This window comes from Eutrigla gurnardus, assembly GCF_963514095.1.
Source record: "Eutrigla gurnardus genome assembly, chromosome: 13".
Lineage (NCBI taxonomy): Eukaryota > Metazoa > Chordata > Actinopteri > Perciformes > Triglidae > Eutrigla > Eutrigla gurnardus.
This window is the reverse complement of record NC_139936.1, coordinates 16,100,919-16,126,458: the sequence shown is the minus strand read 5'-3', so window position 1 is coordinate 16,126,458 and position 25,540 is coordinate 16,100,919. Positions and strand designations below refer to the sequence as shown.

The 25,540-nt window shown below is 44.5% G+C and overlaps 1 protein-coding gene across 2 annotated transcripts in view; it reads left to right on the top strand.

Annotated features, from left to right (window-relative positions):
• The first annotated feature begins 597 nt into the window (after positions 1-597).
• LOC311023258 (tight junction protein 2-like) overlaps positions 598-25,540 on the top strand; it is a 43,553-nt gene continuing 18,610 nt past the window's right edge. For both annotated transcript variants that reach the window (XM_084024971.1, XM_084024972.1), the window contains exons 1-7: positions 598-877; positions 20,592-20,645; positions 21,516-21,640; positions 22,104-22,206; positions 23,008-23,524; positions 24,422-24,525; positions 25,231-25,384. In XM_084024971.1, the coding sequence (XP_083881097.1) occupies positions 818-877; positions 20,592-20,645; positions 21,516-21,640; positions 22,104-22,206; positions 23,008-23,524; positions 24,422-24,525; positions 25,231-25,384 (1,117 nt within the window). In that variant the 5' untranslated portion in view covers positions 598-817. The remainder of the gene's footprint in view (positions 878-20,591; positions 20,646-21,515; positions 21,641-22,103; positions 22,207-23,007; positions 23,525-24,421; positions 24,526-25,230; positions 25,385-25,540) is intronic.

Here is a 25,540-nt window from a genome sequence, read left to right as displayed (position 1 = left end):
CTAACTTTTGTTTGTTTACATTTGTAGTTGGTACGGATACAATTTGGTCAAAAGGAGGTTTTCTTCGAGGGAGAGTTCAGACAGAGAACAGAAGTGTGAAGAAGAATAGAGCAACCATCAGCATATTGTTATTTCTCCTATTTATGAATGTCATAGTTGATCCTTCACATATTAAGATCAAATTGCAAACACCAGCAAAAATAAATTACTACATCAATTATAATCCGTACCTTCTGGACAAAATATATATAAACTGATAAAAAAAGATTTAATTAATAAATTAAATGTAAAAAATGATAGTTAGTCTTTAAATCCCAGCTGAACATTTCCAATTAGAGTTATTTTCCTTCTGAATAATTAGAAGAAGAAGAGATGTAGTTCATGAGTGTTTGTTGGTGAATAATAAAGTTGGCAGCTGCTGAGACGCGGAGCGTTTTAACACCGCGACAGTGTAGCGCATCGCTCCGCTACACTGTCGCGGTGTTTACTAGCTTAAACGGAGGATTTGCTCGGTGCCACCTTCCAGCAAACATCGGGAGAAAGAAACAGGAAATGTGAGTTTCCGTGATTGTTGCGCCGCTCGGACGGACCTCCCTCTTTCTGCCGCCGCCTGCTCCGGTTCGCTGCTCCGCCCGGAGGAAACACCACCAGCCTTCGCTGCTGCGACGAGGGCGGAGTCGGCTGTCACTAAAACACATATCCTTTAAAAACAACGAGCAGCCACGACGCTCCTCGCTGCTGCCTGAATCCGCCTCACGGATTCGGAGGGGTTTGTAACCGCGACGACGCGCCCGCTGAGCCGCCTCGGACACGCAGGATGCCGGTGAAGGGCGGAGGAAGACTCGCTTCTTACCCGAGCAAGAGCGACCATGTCGGAGTAAGTGCGCCGTCGGTCCTCTCCACTTTGACACGTGTGAAGTTTGCTGACGTTTGTTAACTTTTGACGTAACGGTGCACGCATTTTCTTTTCTTTTTTTTTTTACGTGTACCGTTCAAGTGTGTGTGAAAAATAAACTACCGAAAGTGGCGTCTTTGGGTCTGTGAGGTGCGTATCGTCCAGCCAATAGGCGGCTCGTCAGTACACCTGTTGTCCTCCGGGAGAGCCAATAGAAAGCTCCGTTACATAAGATTCACTCCGCTTCTGCGTTCAGGGTCTTCATTAGAAAACTGCAGAACTTTCGCCTAAATCCGGAGCTGAGAGTTGAGTCCGACACCCTGCCGTGATTATAATCCCGTTCGGATTGACATCTGTGATTGTGTTGCCCTCCGGGGATTAGACGGGAACTGGATGTAGGCCAGAATGGGGTCGGGGTGGATAAAGGCCACGCTGCCTTTAAGGAAGTCACCCCGACCTGTTCAGTGACCATCTGTGTGTCAAATCACAGCAGAAGACACTTCCTGTAGGACGGAAGAGGATACACATATCAATACGTTCCCAGTTCCAATCCCAGTGTCACAAACTTTCAAATAGTATGGATGCACTTTCTATTGTGGGGGAAAGAAAGTTGGTGATCGCACAATAACAACAAGTCAAGAGTGACTCTTGTTATCTTAGTGTGTTTGAGAGTGAGAGTGAGAGTGAGAGTGTGACAGACGGACAGTGGAGGCTCCATAACCTCAAGGCTCCTTCTGGTCTGGCTGAGGGGGCCTAGTGGGCGAGACACAGTTCAGATTAATGATCATCATTAATTGTGTGTGTGTGTGTGTGTGTGTGTGTACTCTTTCAATACTTTTCTGGTACGTCTCCTCCATTCCAACTGTTAATACGTCATAATCCTGAGGACGCATCGTGTTTTGCTTGTGCTGACTATTGCAAGTTGCGATTGCAGTAAATGGGTCACGTTGCACCATTTAAGGGGTAAGCATTAAAAAAGTGGCTGGTTATATGTTATCACACAGATGAACTCTCATTTAAAGCAAAGTAAGAGATGGAAGTAGAGGAACCGTTGTTTAGCGTACGTAAACCCTGGGGAGAGTTGGAAGCGTGTGCACTTCACGGGGGGAAAATGCTTTTTTAGCATCGACAGAGTCACGAATGTCAACTTAACCTGAAAGAAGTCGTGTCATCAGTTGAAGGGAGAAAAAAGGAGAAATGGCGCCAGGTTCAGGTAACGCGCAAATTAGTGAAAGCAGTTCAGGCGTTGATTATAGAAAACACTCACAAAGACGGTAAGTTTCAAAGTTCACTGATCGGTGAAATATAACGAGCGTTTCTGTCACTGGAGTTTGGCGGAGTTATAACAGCTGTTTCTTTTCAATGTTTACATGAATATCAAATATGGAAAAACGAACCGGTTTGCTGTTTGTCGAGCACGAATTAAGTGTGTTTGTATGATCGATGAAGGTAAAACGACTTGTTGTCCGAGTGGAGTCCGCCGTCTCTGAGGAGATCGTATTAATTAGTATGTTTAAGGCGTTGTTGGGGGGGTTTGGTCCAGTAGGAAAGTGGTAACTTTTAACTCCCATTGAAGTGGGAGCTCAAATAAAGTACTGTCAGTTGAAATGTAGAGATGAACCTCCAGGAATCATTTTTATTTGAGATATTCTTGTCTTAAAGAAAAGTTTTATTTATTTTTGTTAATGACTGAGTGAGTTCCTCCCCCCCCCCCATCCCTGGCGTTGAATCGTCATCGGGTTTCTATCAGCGGGGGTCCGTTCATCAGCGCTCTGTCTTCTCACAATAGCAGAGGAGCCGGTTCAGCCGGAGTGACGCATTCACACCAACACAGCTGCTGACGGCGAACAGGGCGAGCATTCACACCACATATCAGATGTAAACCTCTGGCACAATCACACACTGGTGCACTATCACTACGGCAACGGGAGAGCTATCACCTAGAATAATCTGCTTGTGTCTCCCGGAGACAGTTGAAGCTTCATGCTCACACGTACGAAACAAGGACAGCACGAGAGTTACATCATTATTCTTTGTGTCACTTGTGGTTATATAGGAGTTATTATAACCTTATTATATTCTAATTGGAATACACATCTTTAGGATTTAACTACTGCTGGTTTGTGTCTGTAGTCTGGAGATAAACTGCTTTGGGGTGCCGTGTTGTCGGGAGTCTGATTTCCGGCCTGCTGACCTGGTCAGTGCCAGTTGTTCTCACTCAGGTTATTTCAAGCCTGCTTGTTTTCTTTTTTTTTGTAAGTGCAATCAGGCCCGTCGTCATCACAAGTGTGCATTGGAGAAAAATAATTGTCTGCAAACGGCAAAGCTCGGCCTGGCGCTGTGCTGTTGGTGTTTTTGTATGAGTCGTGTAATTCCAGGTTTCGGCTCAGAGTCTCATAGAGTTTACTCGTCTCCCACTCTGTTTCCACCAAAACTAGCCTGGATGTGCTGTTATTTTTTCTTTAAACATGAGAAAACCCACAAAAAAGAAGTGATATGTTTCACATTCGACGTCGCAGGGTTAATAAACAGTGAAATTATAATATTTTTTTTTAAAATAGCTGTCTCTGTTAAACTCAGTTGTTGCGTTGGTGGTTGTTGGAACAGATTTGATGGTTTTGATGAGTTTTATTTAGTTTCTGTCGATGGAACCTGATCTCAGTAAATTAAGTTTTTATTTAAACCAAAAAACAACAAGACCTAGTTTTATTTTGTTTCTGTTCAGTTCACATGAAGTATTTTGAAGTAAACCTGAAATTATTTCGGACTTTGCCAGTATATGAATACACTCCTTAAAATGTCAAGATACTCCAGATCTGCTCTAACCATGTGGGAGTAGCTGACAGATAAGATTCCTGTGTGTGTGTGTGTGTGTGTGTGTGTGTGTGTGTGTGTGTCCTGCCCTGTGGCTGGGGAATCGGTTCAGAGGCCGAGGGCGTGGTGCTCTGCTGAAACCCAAGCTAACATCAGGGAAGACCACATTTGGTGCAGTCCTGTCTCCCACTGGTCTGCACATGCGTGCAGGACTTTGAACGGGCATGCAAAGCCTGATGTCATGAAATGTAGAAAGTAAGCACACATTATCTGTCCACGTGTGAAGTAGGTCGAGTACACCGTTGGAGGCCTTAAACGTAAGCGTGAGAAGAGCTTCAGCCCCGGTGTGTTTCTGTGGAATGAAGAAGCACGCCGCTGTTTTAAAAATAGCCTTTTAAATGCTACGTTGCTCATCAGCAGCGGGTCAAAAGGTCAGAAGGGAATTCGGCCACATTTGCGCCGATTTATTTGGCATGCAGCGAACACGCGTATCATCAGTTTTAATGAAACCTCGACTCCTGGACGTATGACATGTTTTCTTTTTAAATAAGTGTTTTAAGGTGGATCCAGTTTGTGTGGCTTCATGTGGATAAATACATAGCTGACATAAACTTTAGAAAGTAGTCTAATTGATAGATATTTACAGACACTTTAAATGTGTTAAATTTAGTTAAGTTGAATATGATGAGGGCTGTTTTTCAGACTGCAATCAATTCATTTCAACTGTAAATGCAGTGAATTCACTGATGGAGGAGAAGCAACAGAGAGTCACGCAGTTGACCAACTGAGTACTGTCCCGCTGGGAAATCCTCATAGTAGCAGGAAAATACTTTAAACGTTTACGAACCCGAGTCTTGAAATGACCGACCTGTGGAACTCATTGTCATGGAAACGGAGAGCAGCGTGAAGCAGCTCATGACTCGTGTCTTAACTACTTTTGCACCGGACGCCGACCTCCTCTTACTGCCTTCCAGTGTAAGTGACTCTGCTGTCGGCAGCCAATCAGGAGAGACTCCACGGCCAACTAGGATTGTATTATCAACTGTGACCAGTAGGCACTGATGTTTTTCATTATTTTGTTGTGTTTGACAGCGTGACTCGATGAGTCTCTGGTCTTTGGCGGCGTTGCTGTGCTTGTCCTCAGTTTATGAGCTGATGGGGGGGGGGTTAGTCCACCTCAGCTCTTCTTCTTCACTGTCAATCAGGAATACCAGCAGACACACACACACCCATTATGCCGTGGCTAAAAACAACAACGCTTCCTTTCTTCATTCCAACCCCCCCGACCCCCATCCACTCAGATCAGTTCACACACTTAAAATATCCTGACCTCGTTACGTGAATGTGAACTAATATCAACATGTTAGCGTTGTCGCTGCGAGCAATGTTGCCTCAAACTCCCGGCGTGGACAGACATTCTGTTGTTTGTGTCTGTTTGTTTTGTGGTCGACGAGTATCTCTGAACAGAAGTCTGGTTCAAGGAGAAGAGATCTGAGATAATGTTCCCCTGGGAGCTGGATGTTTTCACGTTTAGAAATTCAGATGAAGATAAACAGACGAAAAAGCTCCAAGAAGAGTTGGTAGTTGAGATTTATTGTATGTTTGCTGTGGTTTTGTTTGTTTGTGGACATTTGAATGTGTGTGTGTGTGTGTGTGTGTGTGTGTGTGTGTGTTGCTTCCTGTCCGTGAACATGACTAAGAAGACGCTATCTGTGGAATTACAGGAAGAGGGAGCGATGGTTTACAGGCCGCTTCCTGCAGCAGAAGCCTCTTTCCTCTGTGCTTCCTCCTCACCGCGCCCTGCGGCCGAGCAAAGCCACAACCACGGCTCCGACCGAACGCGCCACCGCTGCCTTCGGGCCACATTTCATCAAACGCTCATAACATCATCAGATATGATCTCTGTGATCTTCGTTATCGGCGGTGGAATGTAGACACACGGGCCTCGGGATCAAGTGTGGTCAGATTCCTGTTCAACCGTCCTAATGGCCTGGCCACACCTGCGTAAACGGCCTTGTGTCTGTGTGTCATATGTAAATACGGGACTGATGAGTCATGTTTTTGTTTTTGCCAGCTCGTCTTGTTTGGAATCCAGCAGTGAAATCAGCAGTCGATGCTCAAAACCAGTTTACACTTTATGTATTCAAGTCAAGTGTTCCTTGTTAATTTCATACTGAAAGTTCCTTTACTTCACACTTCAATGCCTCAATAGATTAATTAATGAGATATGTTGGTCTATATTGTTTTTTTAATATGACAAAATGCCCACTCTACATTGTTATTTATAGATTTCCCCTCGGCTTTTAACACTATCCAGCTGCTGTGTTCATCTTAAACCGCTCTTCACATGTGGATCGTAGTAACTAACAGAGCAATATGGTAGCTCCGTATCATGCTAAACCCTAAGCCCACAGACTTTCCATTCAAATTGGAAGGATTAGACATAAATCCCTCTTGTAACTGAGCACCCATGAAATGCTCCGTATCACTGAATACATCACAGCGCTGGAACTCCATGCAGAAACTTCCGTTTCACTGGGACTTTAATATAGAAACTTGCACATAAATTCAGCAATTGATAGCATTTTTTGTAAGAAGTTGTAAGTCCAAAAAAAAAAAACTATCTTCACATTTGTAGCACAATTATTAACATTTCTATCTCAATAGAACCGGTCTCCGCCCTTTAACCGACGTCCGCCAATATCTTCCGGTAACTCAGAGCACCATCTTGATGCATCTATTTACTCTCTGAAGGTGTCTCCAGTGTCGCAGTAGATTTCTAAACGCTAACGCAGTAAACATCTCTCCAGTCACATTAGTTCATCGGTGAGGCATCATTTTTGCAGCCGTCATTGGCGCAGGGCTTAGAGCGAGGTTCACCACCACAGACTGTAAATAACAAGCGGTCGGTATGATGTCACCCGTTGGTTTGTGGTCCTCCTTGAGTTCACCATTGTGGCCGTCGCCATCTTGGTTTCAGACCGGACAGTTTCACAGAGAATTATTATCTAGTTAACATGCTTCTGGATCCTGTTTAGGTAAACAGGCTTGATATAAGTACAAAATGTTGACGAACGTCATCTGATTAAGAACGCGTTTTCCAGCCCGTCACGCAGGACCTCAGCTCCTCGGTTCAAAGACGGGAAAGCAGCGTCGGAATCAAAGTCTTGTCCTGTGGTGGCTGAGATGCTAATCTGAGAAATTAAACACTGTAATTACTGAGCAATAACAGGAAGAAGTGTGTGTGTGAGATATCATCAGTGGACTGTTCAATAATAAGCTCTCAGTCAGCCACTTCCGTAAGCAAACGTATCGTACACGGAGATAATAAAAGAAAACCCTCTGATATGATGTGACATCATTTAAAATGCATATTTAGAGAAGTGGAGAGAGAGAGAGTTGATAACTGCACACCAGGTCAGTGTGATGGTTTTAGCTTGTGTGGAACAACGGCTGTACTCACTTCTGCTTGGTACAGTCAAGTGTATTTTCCTGATATAGCACAATATCACACACAGAGATGATTTTAATAAGAGCCTCAAATGAGTTGAATTTAATGTTACGTTTTGGGTTAAATTTAAAGCAGATTTGTATTTCTCTCTTCCCTCTGTCTCTTTTCGTTTTCCTCCCTTCATCCCTTTGCAGCCTCAAGTAGAAACAACAAATGTTGGCGGTAAAATTACACCTTGCCACATCTAACAAGTGTTATGTACCCTAATGAGACAGGTTAGGAAGGAAATGACTGAATATGTGAGTGGAATAGATTTGCCTCGGGCCTTCGCACACAGTCAGGGCTGCAGGTGCAGCGAGAGGAGAAAGTATAAATAGCAGCGGCATCGTTTGTCACAGCGAAGACACTAGTGAGTCGGCTAGCTGCTGTCAGACCATCCACTGGGCTTCTGACTGCTGCAGTCATTTACAACCGTCCACGTCGTCACCGCCGCCAGCAGCACCTCGAGGTGCTACAGGAGCCTAAGAATGCAACAAAATCTGAAATGTAGACACAGCCCAGTTAATTTAATCTGCTTTACTCGCACGTCAGCCGAGTTGGAGTCGTCGTACTCGGGGAGGGACTGACTATGAAGACAACCTCTTAAAAAATCCAGAAATACTATAAAGTCATGTGGAGCCATTGGTTTGGTTTAGTGTTTGCTCTTAAAGCCACTCGGAGGAACTTTCATGTTTTGTTGATTTTGGCGGCCCCTCTGGACAAAAGCAGTAGTGCCTATGAGCGCAGGAGTTCCTTTACAGGCGGGCTCACACCGGACCGAAAATAACCAGTGGAATCGAAGAAGGTAGTCTAGAGAGGACCGCCTACTTCCGGTTTTCGTGTTTTTTGGCCCACAATACAGATTAGCGCCGCCTGTTGTTTTGGAGACATTACATCTCGCGCAAGCGCAGAACGTATGGCGTCGAATTTACCGACGCGAGTCGGGCAGTTCTTCCGGTGTGTACACAGCTTTAAACCTAATTTCACTGCAGCAGCGTCTGCTGGTCTGCCGGTCTGCCCGTCTGCTGGTCTGCCAGTCTGCCCGGCTCCGTCCTGGTTGTTTACATCTCGGTATTCATTCTGTGTCTGCATGTCTGGTGGACCTACACCATTATTGGGGTTTTAAAAACAAAGTCATAACAATTTATGGAAAAAAGATATAATCAAATGACTAAATGATGACCTAATTTCAATTACAAGCAATAAAAGCGATTGCTTTTTTAATGATAAAATCATGTTTACTTTGCCCTGAACAAACAAATTAAATGATGTCTATCGCATCAAGCAGAGCAAATTGGTAAGAGGCATTTATACACAGCGTATCATGTGGAAGTTGTTGAACACAATGAGTGGGTCTCCACACTGTGCCGGACAGAGGCCGACTGTGTTCACGCTGCAGCTGCAGCTCTTACACTGTTGTTCTTGGGTCCACAGACACAGCAGACTTTCTTTTTGTTCCTCGTTGCTAGATTGAGAAATCCCAAGGACTGGTACGCACACATGCACATTCGTAGCGCCACCTTCAGGACAAACATAAGTGTGGGCCGCCTCTCGAGAGACTCTAAAGAAAGAGAGCTGTGTGTTGTGCTCAAAAGAAGCTCTTTGTCTAAACTCAAGTCCTGAATGAGATGCAGCCTATGCTGTGGAGGGGGGGGGGGGGGGTACTCAGTCGTTACTGGTGGAGTGGTGCTCTGGACTAATACAGTGATGAGCAGATGGATTGGATTGTTCTCCACTGGATTGCTGCTCCCGCCCCCGCAACTGAGTGGGTGTTCAGTCTGTGGTGCATTAACAACTAAATACTCAGTACATTATTTAAAATGGTTAAGACTTGGAATCTGAAATTTGGTGTTTATGAACACGACTTTCCAACAATACAAAACACAAAGGATGAGGAGGAGCTTCAGACTGCTGGATGATGTTGAAACATGGTGGTGAAAAAGCTAGAGAAACTTTAAAATGTGTATTAAATCTTTGGAAAAAAACATTGAGTAAGTTTGTCATGCACTGGAACAATTTAAGTTATGTTGATTTCCTGTTCACATGTGTGTAAAGTCTACACAAATAGTACACATTTATAGGAGAGCTAAGAGATAAAGGAGATTATTTATGATTTACAATATATTCATGGCTTGTTAGTCTAATAAAAACACTTTTTGTCATCTTCCACTGTTTATTTTACTGTTGAATACTTGCTTGTTTTCTTTTCACGTCAGTGTGATGTAAAATTGGCAACTTAATGCACATTTTTAAACTACGTTTTTGACTCTCCTCCCGTCTGCATGCAGATTTACTGAAGTGAATGGAAAGAAGGGGACACTTTCAAACAATTCAAACATTTCCAACAACTAAACTATAAGATGAGACTGTGGTTAGCCGTAATGTAAAGTTTATGTAATTAAATTAAAGCATGCCAGAACACTGATGTGGTTCTTTATAATCAGACAGAAAAAGATGGATGAATCCTGCAGCCGTTGGTGTGTAGAGAACTGACCCGGTGTGTTTGTGTGTGTTGTGTTTGTGTGTGTTGTGTTAACATGGCTCACTGCTGGCAGGATGGAACTGGTTCCCATGACCTTGAGCACGTGACTCTGTGTTTGTGTGTTGGTGTGTGCGGGTCGGAGTGTACATGTCTATTGTGTGGTTTCAGGTCAGTGTTGCGTGTAATGCTACACTCTCTCCATTGTACTTGTGGAGCTCCTCCATCCGTCTCCGTAGTGACGGTTCTCTACTCCACCCACAAATCACCATTGTTTTCTGCCTCACATTGACCTTGATGATAATTTGCCTCTTAAATGGAGCTCATCCGATCCAGCATTTTGAGGTTGCTATTGCTTTTTCAGAGAATTGGGGCATTTGATCACAGTTTATCTGCTTATAGACAAACATTTCCATACTGTCATACCTGCGATAAAATGGTAGTATGCTCAGACTCTACAGGTTGCTTAATTTGCTGCTAAATCTCATATTATTTTGTGGCCAATATTAGATTCCAGTGTGAATTGGTCGTGATCCTTTAATAAACTGTGTGTTTAGTAGAAACATATGGTTAAAGTGAATTTCAATTTACCACTTTAATCTCAGAAAACATCCATGTTTATGTCTCCTAAATTTATGACTTAAATTTATTTTTTTCTCTGAATATTACCCCACTCCCCTGCTCCGTAATTTATTTATTTATTTTTTCACTTCCTATAACCGTTGTACATGGAGAGCAAATATCATGATTTCAACCCCATTCTCCTCCTATTCCAGACTAACTCTGAACTAGAACCACAGAGATGATATGTATTCACATGACTCTCAGGTTGACAGCAGAGAATGTTAACAGGGTTGCATAATAATGGAGTTAATGTATAAGTTGAAGCAGCAGGAGGACCTTGACCCTCACCTTGATCCATGAACATCTTACCTCATCGGCTGTCAGGCCGGTTCAACCTCAACACCAGGTTCAGATCGGGCTTGCATGTGCAGAGTCTGACAGAATTTAAACCGTGGGCAGAGCATATCATCTCTTTTGAAGTTTGATATACTTTCCTTTTTCAAGCTTTAATGTCAGACGGGTTTCATTGTTCTCAGAGCCGCTCCTGCAGCTGCGTTTCAACTTCAAAGCTCTCGCGCCTCATTAGATGTGTGTGTATCCTGACCTGCTGCCTGTTTAGAGAGCTGCACATTAACATACCACACACACACACACACACACACACTGGCCAGTCGATAGAGATTGATTGATGGTTGGTCTTTTATGGCCTTAATGAGGAGGTGCAGCGCTTGACAAAGCAACCAGGCATCAGCTGTCGGTTACAACCAAAAGACACTCAGATTTCAGTCACGTGGTTGAAAGTTTTTTATTTTTTTTTGCAGCTGCCTCATAGTAATTAGAGCACGAGCGATACTAGATTTTAAATGGATATTTCCAGACAGATCACATCTAATAACACTTTGGGGTCCTGATATGACGTCATTCATGTATCGGATGTGTTACGGCTAGTTAGCTACGCTAGTGTCTTTAGCATGGAGGTCCAGTGGCTCCAAGCCCAGATCTGTCGTTGGAATTGTGTCTTTGGGCTAATGATAGTAACATATGACTATGGTATGGGTTGGATAAATAGCCACTTGTTTTAATTTCACTTCTTCTACTCTGTATACTGGCAGATTACAGCCGTGCCTATCTGATGAGACTACACTGTAGCTGAGTTTATTGGCTCCAAACCTGCTGATGCAAACGTTGGTATTCTTCTTTTCTGACCTTTGCGAGAAGTTTGCTTAAAATTTGCCTGGAAGTTGAATGCAAACACGGCTGCAAACGATGAATCCTAATGGTTTTGCTGACTTCTCCTCTGGCGCCCCCCTCAGGCTAACTTTACGTTTGGTCAGGCTCTAAGAACAGTACATAAGCTGGCGTGTGATTGGCTGAATAGAGATCATGATGAATATTTGTGGGTTTAGTGATACGCTGACCTGCAGCCAAATGTATTTGGTCATAGAGCACAACAGCTGATTGACTGGAAACATCAGTGTAATCAGTGCTGTCAAATGTCTCCTTATAGCTGGGAGTCACTTTAACATTTCCAAGTGTGATCCAGAGACCCGTCTCGTATCTGATTCCTCCTCGGCTCTTCCAGCAGTCGCCTCCTCCTCCTCCGCCGACTCGTCCTTCTCTGGACCGACGTGGGCTGGAAAGGTCACCGATAGGGAATCCCTGGGCGCCGCAGCCTCTCAGCTCCTCTTTGAAGATTAAACTTCCATTTTAATGAAAGCCTTCTCTCTCACTTTACCACAACACTATCTCTCCCTCGCTCCTCTCCCTCTCAACACGGCGGGACAGACGGGTGAGCTCTGCATGCCGCTCCTGATAGTCAATCTTTCTTTTTTTCTTTTTTAAAAGGAATATGATGAACCAGTCTAGAGGACTTAATGTCTGTATCCGTGCTGCAGTTTAAAGAGTCGGTTAAAAAGTGAAGTCATTTATCTATTTGAAAGTTAATGAGAGGAACTTTTAACTGGTTATGAAAGTCTCATTTTGATACCGATGCCTCTGACCTACATAAGCGAACGAGACCACCAGCCAGCAGATTGGCCATTTCTATAATCTTAATGCTTTGGCTGGATTCCGGCAAAATCAAACAAAATCATGCCGGTTCACCAGAAACTCCTGGCAGGGCCCGATGTGGACCGACCCCTTAAATTAGGTCAGTCCACATTGCTGGAGCATCTCTGCCGGTCCACGCTGGAGCAGGCGAGCCGGTGTGGCCGGCTCCAGGGAGGGGAGGCACGGGAGAATCGGAACCGGGTCGTGTCGGTCATGCTGAGCAGTAAATGTCCTCTTCTTCTTTCCCAGCATGCACTAGACGTCCACCGCTGTTTGTGGACAGGTCGAGATCCGGTCTCCTCTCCGGTCGAGCGTAGTCTTCTCCTCGTCCTCCCCTCGTCCCATTAGCCTGCTCTCTCTACGGCTCTTTGAGGAGCCTTCTTCTTTATTTATGATGGAAAGATAATGCCTGAAATATTTACAACAACAAGGGCAAAAAGCGTTTCAATAAGAAATGAGGTAAAACAATTTCAGGAGTTGCTCTCAGCTTTTAAGGAACCGGGTCGAGACAAAGTTGAAAAAAAGTCTGATGGAAAACGTGGATCCACTTTAACTGACAAAAAGTGGAGGATTAAGCGACGTAATCCGGAGTCCCCTGCTGGAGGAATGAGAACAAAGCCAGTCATTGCACAGTTTAATTTAAAGAGTACGTTACACTAGACATTTAATCCTTTATTCTATCAATGTCCAAACTAATGACAAAGAGTATCCACCAGCCATTCACAGAACCCAGATCCAAGAACCCAGAACCAAGACCCCAGAACCAAGATCCCAGAACCCCAGAACCAAGACCCCAGAACCAAGACCCCAGAACCCCAGAACCAAAATCCCAGAACCAAGAACCCAGAACCCCAGGTTTACGTTCAAAGTGATTATAACATAGAAAAGCAGAAACTCCTCACAATGAAGAAGCTGGAAGCATTATCACTTCTAAATGATATATAAATAAATAAAATATACCAGTTTTTATATACCAGTAAGAAGCCTCCCATTTTTCTCATCTGCTCCAGTTTGAAGTTGCTGTTGCATTGACCTGCTGTCATGTTATATATATTCATTGCTCTGCTAATGAATATAAATGTTTACTTGAAACAAAAGATTTTTCATATTAAAAGCCTCGTAGCGTCTCCATTTTCTAGTTGGATGTAATGTGAAACAAATACAGGAAGATGGGAAGGTTCAGTGGCGATAGCTCAACGTCAATTCTAAATAATTGATGGAGAGAGAAACGGACAGACGAAATAATAGGACTAAAATCAATAATAATAGTAGACTCCATGATGTCCATGCAAAATCCAGTAGTGGAGACTTGGATCTGTGTTTATTAACTGTCCTGTTATTTCTACGACGAGTGTGAACACGTAGTTAACACCGAAGCAGTGCTGCAGGTCCTGTCCACACTTAATTAGCAGCTAATTACATCATCGCTACTTCACACTCTGCTTAATTTTACTGAACACCGCTAGACGTCGGTTGGAGTCTGCAGCCTCTGAGAATAGATTTTTTTAATAGTTTGAACCTTATGTTTTTTAAAAACAAATATTCCAAGGTAATTATTATTTTTTGTCATTTTAAAGCCCTCGTGTGGAGGCAGTCGAGGCTGACATCGAAAACACGGTTGTCTGTTGATGATAACAGCATGGCAGAGAGCCAGAACACGATTCATGGTGTTTGTATCCAACGTAAAGATTCTCCTCCTTCCACACGTGATGCTTCAGTCAGCTCGTATTTTCCACTGTGGATCTGCACATTGAGACTTAGCCTCCTTTCATCCCCGTCTCACAGCTCCTCATGTCATTATGGACAACACAGAAGACGCCAGCAGATAGCCGTGAACCCTCATCACCTCCATTAATTCTTCAGAATAACTGATGTTTTTTTTTTTAAAGATTAATTCTGTGTTTTAATCCTCGGTTTGAACTTCTTCCCCCCTCATGTTGATAAATGAATGAGTGTTACTGGCGCTGCTTGCAACGTCGTCTTCCTCGTGCAGTCTGAGAACATCGGGACCTTACTGGTTTGTAAGCTCATGTCCAACCACCGCAATACGGTGTGTATTCATGCATATTCATATCCTGAGGTAATCGTATAAACCTCATCCTGGTTTCAGGAGCAGTGTGCCGGTCAGGATGCTCGTATATATTATGCAGCAGGATAAAGAGACACATTGTGAATAAAAGATACGAGTTTCAAGTGCCATTCTACATACTTTTGGACCATTATGTTTTACTATAGATAATTCCCAGAAAGCTTAATAACAAACCCCCCTTTTTTTTTTGTCGTCTGAACATTTAAGTAGATTCAGGAAACTGAGGGTGGCCCTGCTAATATGTATTTTTCTAATACGATATGTCCCTTACATATCTCTCATTCTGCTGCATTTTGTGTTATCTCCTGCAGGGCTTTCCTCTCTCTCAGCTCCACCGTTTCTCCTCCTCCTCCTCTCTCTCAGCTCCACCGTTTCTCCTCCTCCTCCTCTCTCTCTCTCTCTCTCTCTCTCTCTCTCTCTCTCTCTCTCTCTCTCTCTCTCTCTCTCTCTCTCTCTCTCTCTTGCACCGTCCAGCATTTCCCCCCTTTTCCCCCGTTGGCCTTGTGTACTCCACACACACACACACTGACTGTCGATGCTGTGGGTGCTGCCAGTGCGATGACAGGCCGAGGTCATACCATAGGGTTTAAAGCAGGCGGCGGGGCTGATGGTGTAGTGACTCTTTTTCCCACTCTGCTTTGATTTACACAAGTCGATCTGTATTTTTTTTTTTAACTAGCGACACTCTCGGCCAATCAGCGACCTGGGATGCGACTGGTATTCATAATGCAGATGTCGTGTGAGTGGATCACTTATTAATGCCATTTAATGAGTCATGTGTTCTGGGTTTGAACCCACCGACCGTCAGAGTCCCATCTGTGTGGAGTCTGCATGTTCTCCCTGTGTTAGCGTGGGTTCTCCTCGGCTTCTCCCCGGGTTCTCCTCGGGTTCTCCGGGTTCTCCAGCTTCCTCCCACAGTCCAAAGACATGCAGGTTAGCCTCATCAGGGTAATTCAATGAAATATGGTAATGAGTCAAAGTGTTGGCACGCACAAGTTTCTGAGTTCTGCATTATATCTTGCCGAGTACTTTCGATGCATGAATTATTGAGAGACCCACCTGAGAGCAGACCAACCTGGTTCGTCCATTTTAAAGGTCCAGTGAGGGCCTGCAGGCAGACAGGGTTCTTTTTCTAGCGTTGGCAACATTAAATAACCACACGGCTGTTTGTAAGTTGTCATCATACTGCAAACATGAAGACGCCTGCTGGAGCTCCGTAGCAGACGCATTAATGTGACCAGAGCCTTTATGTTCAGGTCACAGCTTGAATATTCAGTGATGAATGCATTAAGGAACCGTAGGAAAAGTTTCAGTTGGTTCCAGTCTGCTTCCTCACCACTAGATGTCACCAAATCCTACGTACTAGACCATCAAAATTAATGGAATTTTACAAAATCCGGAAATCTCCACTTCAGTAGCACTTTTATACACCACACTTTGCTGTTTCCTGTTCCTTTCCATATTTTGAAGCCTGTTTTTTCTTTTTACAACATTTTAATCCTAAAAACATGCCGAAAAAGGAATTTTCCATGGCTGTTGAGTGACGGTATATTCTAATTTATGGAGCAAAGAGAACAATCGAGCGTGAACAAGGCAACAACGCACATTAAGAAATAATGACTAAATGTTGACTGTGGTTCACTCGGGAGTGAGTAAAGTCAGGACACAGTCCTCACAAGTACGGTAAACAAATGTGAGTGTGCTTGAGTTAAGTGAGAGAGTGAGAGAGCGAGCGAGTGAGAGAGAGTGTGAGAGAGGCAGAGTAAAAAGCAGCAGGATAGTGTGCAGAGTGACAGACAGAGGGAGGACGGGTTGCTGCAGTGGGCAGTTCATTGAGCCCGTCTCTCCCTTTGAACCCGGGGATCCCGCTTCCTACCTGGCCATGTCATCCGGCCTGTGCAGGAAGTGGAGGAGCGCGGTGCGAGCGCTCAGGACTCTCCGCGGGACGGCGGCAGGAGGAGGTGGAGGTGGCGCTGTGAGTCTGCTGTTATTTTTAGTCTCTCCTCCCTCCCGGGGCTCGGCTAATCCGCCGCCGCACACGCTTAATCCAGATTGGAGGTAGGACTCAGCGGCAGGGAGGTTAAAGCGCTTGCTCCAGTGGGAAGCTGACTTTGCTTGCGATGCCGTCTGAACTCCCCAAAGTGAGCCAGACGATGCCGAAGGGGGATCGCGCTAGCCAGGGCTGCGGGTTTGACAGGGCAGGGGGGCCGAGGAGGATCCCCCACTAGCCATGAGTCTGGAGTGGCTGCCGACCGGCTGCTGCACCGGCTACCCCAGCTGGCATCGGTGCAGGCCGGCCGAGACGGGCAAGTCCGCGGCCTCAGATGGCCGCGGGGAAGGGGGAGGCGACGGTGGGGGGACCAGGATCCAGCTGAGGGGGCTGGACACTGAACAGTTGAAAGGCAGCCTGGTGGTCCTCTACGCACCTGCTGGGAACTCCTGTCTGCTCAGATTGGTGGGACGCGTGAAAGGATGGATGAATGGATAGATGCTAGCGTGGTGTGTGGACTTGTATGTATTCATTTGAATTAGTTGAATGTGAAAGACGTAGAGGTCTTTCACATGGAGGATTTATGAGATTGGATTTATGGCCGGAATGAGCAACTGGAACTCAAATGGGAAAAAAAAGACCAGTAGCTGATTTCTCTCACCAGGCAATGTTCATTTGCTGATAACTTTGGGCTGTTTAGACTTAATGTTTGATGTCGATGTTGCCGGTGATATTTCTAAAGCTTTGTCTGAATTTGTAAGTAATTTCGTATTCACTTAATGGTGAATAAGTTGAAGACTCTAGACTTTAAATACTGCGATTGATGAAGTTACATGATGGTGCAACATCCAGAAGTCAGTTTAGACTGGATCATCATGATATCTGTGGTATATGATGATTGAATAAGTCCATGTTACAGAGATCATCAGAAAACAGCTGTACTGTCATATAGATAGATTGTGTATCATGCTGCACAATACATTTGATAGAAATATAGCCTACTGCAATATTTTGCATGCAATAATCATTTTCATATGTTTTTCAATGAAAATGAGGATAATGATGTAACCAGTCTCTGTAATACAGCAGAATCGCAATTGCAATATATTTTTCAAAAACCTTCAGTCCTGCCTGTGTGGCTTTTGTGTATTTCCTTGCACCTCTGTCCACTGAACTTCTTCCTTTTGTCCTGTCATTTGAATCTCAAAGCTGGGTGAGTTTTATGAAACAGTGAAGAAACCGTGTAATCAGTGAAATAGCTCCACCAGCCTTTTGCTCGTTGCAGATCAATTCTTCACGTTAATGTGAGCAATGATTTTAAGTGATTGTCATTTTCTCCCCTAAATGACTACATTTCAGTTCACCTCTCAATCATTCTGCAAATGTCCCTCTAAAATGATTCATATTACTTCAGAAACATCCATCATCGTACAAATCTGTGGCCGACCCAGAAGGTCCAGCGGGCGCCGCCATATCTTCACCACCGTAAAGCTGTCGGGGTTTTGATGTTTTCATGTTCCAGGAAATTGCTTTAGCAGAGTCGGCTGTGAGGAAATAAATGTGAATGAACGAGTTGATGAACTATTGATGTGCATTCATGAGTTGGTCAACCGGTGCGGCCTGCGCTGATCCGTCTGGACGTCAGCGTGATGTGTTGTGATGCGTTTCCTGCAACGGAGACGCAGCGAGGCGAGACTCTGACACATTCGGTGATGCTTCCATCAATGCGGTGGCGTTTAATAATTGTGCTCTTCGACGGCGGCGGGAGATCGTTTGTGGAGGAGAGAACACATCAGTGTTCCAGAGCCTCGCTGTGTGATGTCATACAGGAATATTAATAGATGATGGAGCTGCTCCGCTCCGAGCTCGTACGGTGGTAACGGCTGATAACCGCCGTCCACAGAATCACTGTGAACACTTGTCTGTACTCTTGCTAGCGCTGTTAGCTGCTAACCGCAGGCTCAGCCGTCTCCATGTTGAGAGCCATGTGGAGGCAATCCCTCAATCACAGATGGGCTCTGATTCGGACGGCGTTGTCACACCATCACACAGATTCATTTTGCCAAAGGAAAAGTTTAAGATGGTAGAGACTGATGATGTTGTAGGATTTCTGGACTGAGTCCTGAAAACAAAATGCAATAAAAGTAAAAAAATAACTAAAAAATGTTGTTAGCGGTAGGATATAATCCTCAACCAAACATGCTGGAGTGAATCCTGGACCTCTCGGTTTGGAGGAGGATGTTCTGAGCATCGAGCAGCAACACGGATGTTTTGTTAAGTTCTGACTTAATTTGCAGGTTTTACATTTTTAAAGGTGCGTTGCAGCGCTGTGTTACTATCCTGCCTGTTTCCCTCCTCATCTCGGTTTCACCAAGGGTGAAGAGTTCTGAGGAAGGAAAAGTCTGTTAGCTGCGGAGCTAATTCATTCAGTATAAAATACATTAAGTGCCCTGTCTTAGAGCTACATATTTTTGTAGAAAAAGCACTTTCTCAATACAAATGATGATACATTGATGTGAGGGTGAATGAGTGTGACGAGTCGAGTGATGATGAACGTGATAGTTGGAGGAAGCAGCAGCAGCTGGCTGTAGTTTGGCTCCAACCAGGTCCCCGGGGGTCTCGGTCCTGGATGTCAGGTTCTTCAGTAATCGGACAGGATAGGACAGGTGATGTGGGAACCTCGGGGAGTCCGGGACGTCCACACCTGGCCGGATGCTCGAGCTGCAGGATGTTACTTGCGTCTTGAGCTCGGTCGGTTGGATCAGTGTGGGACGTCCAGCTGTCGGCCGCAAAACGTTGCCACGTAATCAGCTGTCGGAGACGGTGTCATGTTTTATTCAGTCTGCTGGTCGTCTCTGCTGGAGGGAGATCTGCTCAAACTCGCGAATGAACACGACGCTGTGCAGCGATAGAGAAGGAACATGATGCTATTTGAGGACGGATGTTCATTATGCAGCAAACAGGCACATTGGGTGTTTTCTTGTTTTTATTCCTGGGGAAAAGGATTACTGACTATATTAACTTGAGCTGCAACCGTTAAACTTTTAAAGCAAAAAATCTCAGTTTATAGCATCTTCAATCTATTGATTTCCATCATTGTTCCGATAACGGTGTGGGAAATGCAAATGAGATGAAATGCATTAACCAGCTGTGATTGGTTGTGATCAGAAGTGTGCTTTATTGCACGTGTTACCGAACGCCACGGTGACGTCAGCTGTTAACAGCGCTGACAAACCGACAATGTGGCAAAGTGTAATTTTCTGCACGGCTCGTGTACGTGTGAAGCTTTGGGAAAACGGTGCCTGAGTACTGATTTCAGTTCAGACATTTTAAAATGGACGAGCTTTTGATGCTGGTGGGATTTTCTTAATGACGAAGTGATTAACACCTCGCAGGGATTAACAACTCCGGTGGCTTACGGTGGCTCTCAACCCTTATTATAAAGCAAATTATATCACTAGTACGCGCAGTGTAATGTAAAAAAGCAATGTTTTTTGTTGTTTTCTCCCCAACCATCTCACTCAAGAAACCAGAGGAGGCAGAATGAAGGGAAACCTCTTGTAATTTCACTCAGAGTCCCAAAACTCTGAAGTGACTCAGCATTTTTACACTTCCGGTTCCCTCAAGTCAATGTTTTAGCACTCTGGGCACTCTCTCTCTCTCTCTCTCTCTGTGTGTGTGTGTGTGTGTGTGTGTGTGTGTGTGTGTTAGTGTGTGTGTGTGTGTGTGTGTGTGTGTGTGGGTGTGGGTGTGTGTGGGTGTGTGTGTGTGTGTGTCTGATGAGTTGGAAAGCGATGAGGACGGATGTGTGTTTTCCAATTACGATGATACAGCAGACAGGCAGCGAGACAGGCACGACAACATGCAGCTTCTGTGCTGCTGTTATTGACGTGATACTGTTCTTTCACAGAGGTCAGTTTAGTTCACACACGCCCTTTTTCTCGTGTGTGTGTGTGCGTGCATGCGTGTGTATGTGTGTTAATCTGGGTTAATCTGGGTCTGTTTTCCACTTGTACGTGCTGCAGCTACAAGTGATCTATAAGTTACTGCACGCAGATCAGTGGAGTGTGTAGTTCTGTGCATTTATACAGCATATGTACTACCTGTCTAAAGATCAAAAAGCATTATGAAAAACGTTATAAAATGACTCGTTAATCCCATAGCTGGCGTTGCTGTGCAGCGTGTGCTAAACTGCTGTGGTGTGTGTGTGTGTTCCTACAGAGCTCGGGGATGGAGGAGATGGTGTGGGAGCAGTACACAGTAAACCTGCAGCGGGTGAGTTCCTCCACTAACTGTGTCACATCCATCTGTTCATCAAGCATCAACCCCCCGACATCAGACATCCGTTTACTGCACAAACTCTGATCCACCGTTCAAATCTCCATTACTGTTTTTAATGGAAAACAAAACGATGCCCACTCCTGTCACATCCCAGTCTATGTGTCAGTGCACTGTTCTTAGTCCCTCCGTTTTCCTGGACATGACTGTTGCCACAAGTGGTTACAGGAACCATATGCCCATTTAATCCAGCTGGTATGTGTGACGGGAGAGTAACAGTATGCTGAGGAAATGTCTTGTGTATGTGAGGTGAAATGTTCCCTTTTACTGTTGCGACATCTCTTCTTGTGCATAATATCTGATCTGATTGCCATTCAGGGCTCCATTTTTCACTTTTATCCTCACAATTCCTCTTTCAACCCAAATTTAACAACTAATGACCCCAAAATCTGGTCCGCCATGGATGTCCTGATAGTTGTTCCATTCCTATCTGAATTTAAAAAAAAAGAAATTTAATCACTTGATGTTAGATGTTTAGTCACTGCTTGAGTTACTGGCTCTCACACTATAGGAGAACAATGTAAACCTGTTTCTAATTGCACCACAGCAGCTTTAAAAAACAGAAAAGAAAGAAGAGTTTTTATAATTTTCACACGTCTTTTTTTATGTCACTCGACAGCGACTTCACTCTCGACAATAAGCAACCACAACACATAAAAGTTTAATTTCTAATTCTAAGTTTTATCCACTGTCCCAAACTTGATAGTATACTTTGCAGGGTGGGACATCCTTAATTTTGAGCACTTCTTGCAGTGTTATCGTGACTGACGTGAATGTACTGTATTTAATTGATTTATTCCTCTGCAGGACTCTAAGATGGGTTTCGGCATCGCTGTGTCCGGTGGGCGCGACAACCCCAACGTAGACAACGGTGAGACGTCAATCATCGTGTCCGACGTGCTGCAGGGAGGACCGGCTGACGGATTACTCTTGTAAGTCTGTCAAACTGCCACTAAAATCCTCCTCGAAGTGAAACGCTTCAATAAATGGAGCCGCCTGCTGTGTGGGGTTAAAGAGGTCGCTACGTTTCTGGAGCGTTTCCATGAGGAGGGATTGTAACGATGCACTCGACTCTGCAGCATCCGGTTAGATAACTACAACTGTCTGCACTCGCAGTTCCTTCCACTCTATTCATTAATTCCCACCTTGAATATTCCTGGAATTTTACAACCCGACTGCAGCGTTTGGGTAAAACTGTTGAATCCAAAACCTCATCTCTACCACAGGTCACGACTCGCCAACATGCTGATGAAATCTCTCCACAGTTAGCTATGTAGCATCTTGTGCAAAATCCTGGCTTTGTGCTGCACATGAGTGAAGTGTTGCACAAATCATGGGAAGTTATTCATTTTGTCATATCAATTTGTGTGTAACTTTATTTGTGTTTCCGTCCAGTGAGGAGGATCGTGTCATTCAGGTCAACTCCATCCCCATGGACAACGTGCCTCACTCCTTCGCTGTGCAGTCGCTCCGTAAATGTGGCAAGGTGGCTAAAATAGTGAGTATGAACCGCATCCCTGTGTCCGCTTGCAACATGCAATGGGAAAAACAAATGAACCACGACGTGGTGAGACCAAAACCATATGATGTACCGGGCTGTGAACATGTTTATTTCTGCTGTAAAGCGTTTCTCTTTAGGTTGCTGCGGTTAGCAAGCCTCTAGTGGCCATTTGAGGAACTTGAGCTTTTTGCTCTTCTGTATTGGCTGTAATAGTAATCACAATGACCACTATTTGTGATTATTGGTGCTTACACCTAGACTGCTGTGTCTGTGTCTGTATTTTGTGTGTTTGTGTGTGTGTGTCTGAGTCTCAGGTTTTCAGCCCGGCCGCTCTAAAAGTAGCAGCAGTTCTCTCCCGTGTGAATACTGAGCTAATCTCGCCGCTCCACACAGCTAAATATAAATGCCTGGCATGTCGAGGGAGCCTGATTTGCTGTTTTTGAATCACGACATCCAGCTATCTGAGAGAATCATTCAAAGAAGCCATTTAGTTTGAAGCTAGCTTTTTATTTATCTTTTTCTTTGAGACTTTTTTAGTCTTATTGAACAAATAGGTCAGTTAACAGATGAAGTCTGCCTGTGTCCCTTTGTTCTTTTGTCAACAGCAGAAATAAAATATAAAAATATTGTTTCTGTGTTGTTGTTTTTGATGAAGAATATAAACGGAGAACATTCTGACAAAGGAATCCTTACTTAGTCTACCGAAGGTGTACGTGAGCTCTTAGATCGGTCTGTGGAACGACAGATCTTAACTCTTTTTTTATTCAAGTGTTTTTTGTCATTTTCTTTACCCGTCAGATGGTGAAGAGGCCTCGTAAGGTGATCCACTCCCTGAAGGCGCCCGCCTCCCCGGGCGGAGACAGTCGGGAGTACACGCCCTCCAACCACTACTACGACGCCGACAACGACAACAGCTGGTACCGCGAGCAGAGCCGGGAAAGCAGGGACCACACCTCGGACAGCAAAGGATACCTGGACCCCGACTACAGGGGGGGGCGGGACACAAACCAGAGAGGGAGGAGCCGTGGGCGGAGCCAGGAGAGGACCTCGCCAAGCCCGGACAGATCCAGGAGGGACGGCAGCCGGGGCCGAGCCCTGGACACCAGCGCAGACCGCCAGAGGTACCACAGCAGAGACCGCCTGGATGACAAGTACGAGCGGGGGGAAGGAGGAGGAGGAGGAGGAGGAAGAGGAGGGAGGTATCGGAGCAGGGACCAGCTGAACGACAACCCTCCATCCCCGGAACCTTCCAGAGAGCTGGAACCGCTGGAGAAACCTGTCAACGTCCTGCTGGTGAAGAACAGACCCAGCGAAGGTAAAAATCCACACCTGAGCGGAACAAAACATGTATTACATTCTCTTTTCTACGCCTTGGTTTCAAGTTTTTATGATAATTTGTCCACAATCCTTTTAATACTTATAAAATATTAGAAATGCCTCTACAAAGAGCTATTAGTCAATGTTTTTGTTGCATCCAAGGGAGTGAAACCTAATTCATGAAAGTGAAAGCTAAACAACGAGTGAACTACGCCAACCATCATCAGAACATTGTCGCAGAGAGACATTTTATCAGATAATATGCGAGAGAAAGACGGTGCTGACTAGCGACCTACAATAGAAACAGCTTAACTTATAACATCACCTCATTATTTAATCATTTCAAACAAGAGAGCCGTTCCACACATCCTTAGTCTCTTCCATCTGGGCATAAAAGATTAATTGACTCTCAGACAAGTTGTCTGTTAAAAGCAGCCAATCGCGTCTCTCGGTGCAGCCGGGTGGGCGTAGTCAGTGTGACATCGCGCAGTGGTTTGTGGACTGCCGGTTTGTGTTTGTGGCATTTTGGTGGTCGACAACTTTTGGGTTTTTTTTGGAACCAGAAGTGACCTAATGTAGATGACAGGGTGGAGCTGGGTGTATGGCATAGTAGGGTAATTTCCTCATAGACTCCTATACAAGACTTCTTTATGCAACCACAGTGGTCACCCACTGCTGGCCATTAGGAAGAATGCAGGTTTATTGCAACTCTCCCCAGAGTTTGCGTGCAACTGGGTTTACTAACTTATATTGTAACTCCCCCACTGTGTTCAACCTCAGCAATGTTTAATCACAAATAGCTGCAGCAACAGAATGCAAATAATCTTCTTTAATTTCATCCCTCTGATCAGTGAGCTGGTTTGCAGTAAGCGTGGTGTGTTGCATGTGTTCACAGAGTACGGTCTCCGTCTGGGGAGTCAGATCTTCATCAAACAGATGACCAGCACCGGCCTGGCTGCCAAGGACGGGAACCTGCAGGAGGGAGACATCATTCTCAAGGTGAACATGGCTTTATTCACAGCACAGGTGTTTATTTGTCATGTAAAATACTGGAAACTCTCATATATTTGGGCCATGTGAGAGAAAAATCACTGGTTCATGTCCATTACCTGTGATTATGGCTGGAAACCAGTCATTTAAATAATAGTTTAGTGATATTAAATGACTATTTATATTGATCATAGTACAAATGTATGTCAGATCTTTTGGTTGGATTATAATGTTTAACTATAAAAGAACAATACATTGTATGCAGTCACAACATTCTCACTTCAACAATTTACAAATACAACTATATTGATGTAACAATAGTGCACTTTTATGTTGTTTATGTATATGCAAAAAAACGTTTATACAATATATGCTGCTTTATATGCTGTGTGTCACAGAAAGTTTGCTCGATTGACTATTTTACAATCTGAAATAATTCATTTTACTCCAAAAATTAAGCTATGGACTGAGCAAGACATCAGGAAATGCATTATTAATACAATTATTTCACATATAATGAAGGCATGTAATATTCCATATGTTCTTTAAATCTGGACCTTTTCATCGTGATGATAAAAATACAACAATACAATGTTATCCATTGTTTTTATGGCATCCCGTATGTAAATAAATGTGCAGAAATAATGGCAGAAATGGAAAAAACCATACACTATCTGAATCCTGCAGCCTCTGACTTCCTGTGTGTCCGTGCAGATCAACGGGACGGTGACGGAGAACCTCTCTCTGCACGACGCCGGGAAGCTCATCGAGAAGTCGAGGGGGAAGCTGCAGCTGGTGGTCCAGAGGGACCACCGCCAGATCCTGGTCCGCATCCCCCCCCTCGCCGACTCTGACTCTGATAATGACGGTGAGTCACTGAATGCATGTTACGGGGTTAGAGTGTTTGTACACAGCGTTCCCGCCTTCATCACACGATAACGACATCAGAGTCTCTGGAGGGGCGACAGAGATCCACAGAGGCCTCAGAGTGACAGAAATGATCCTCTTTAATTCATTAAAATCA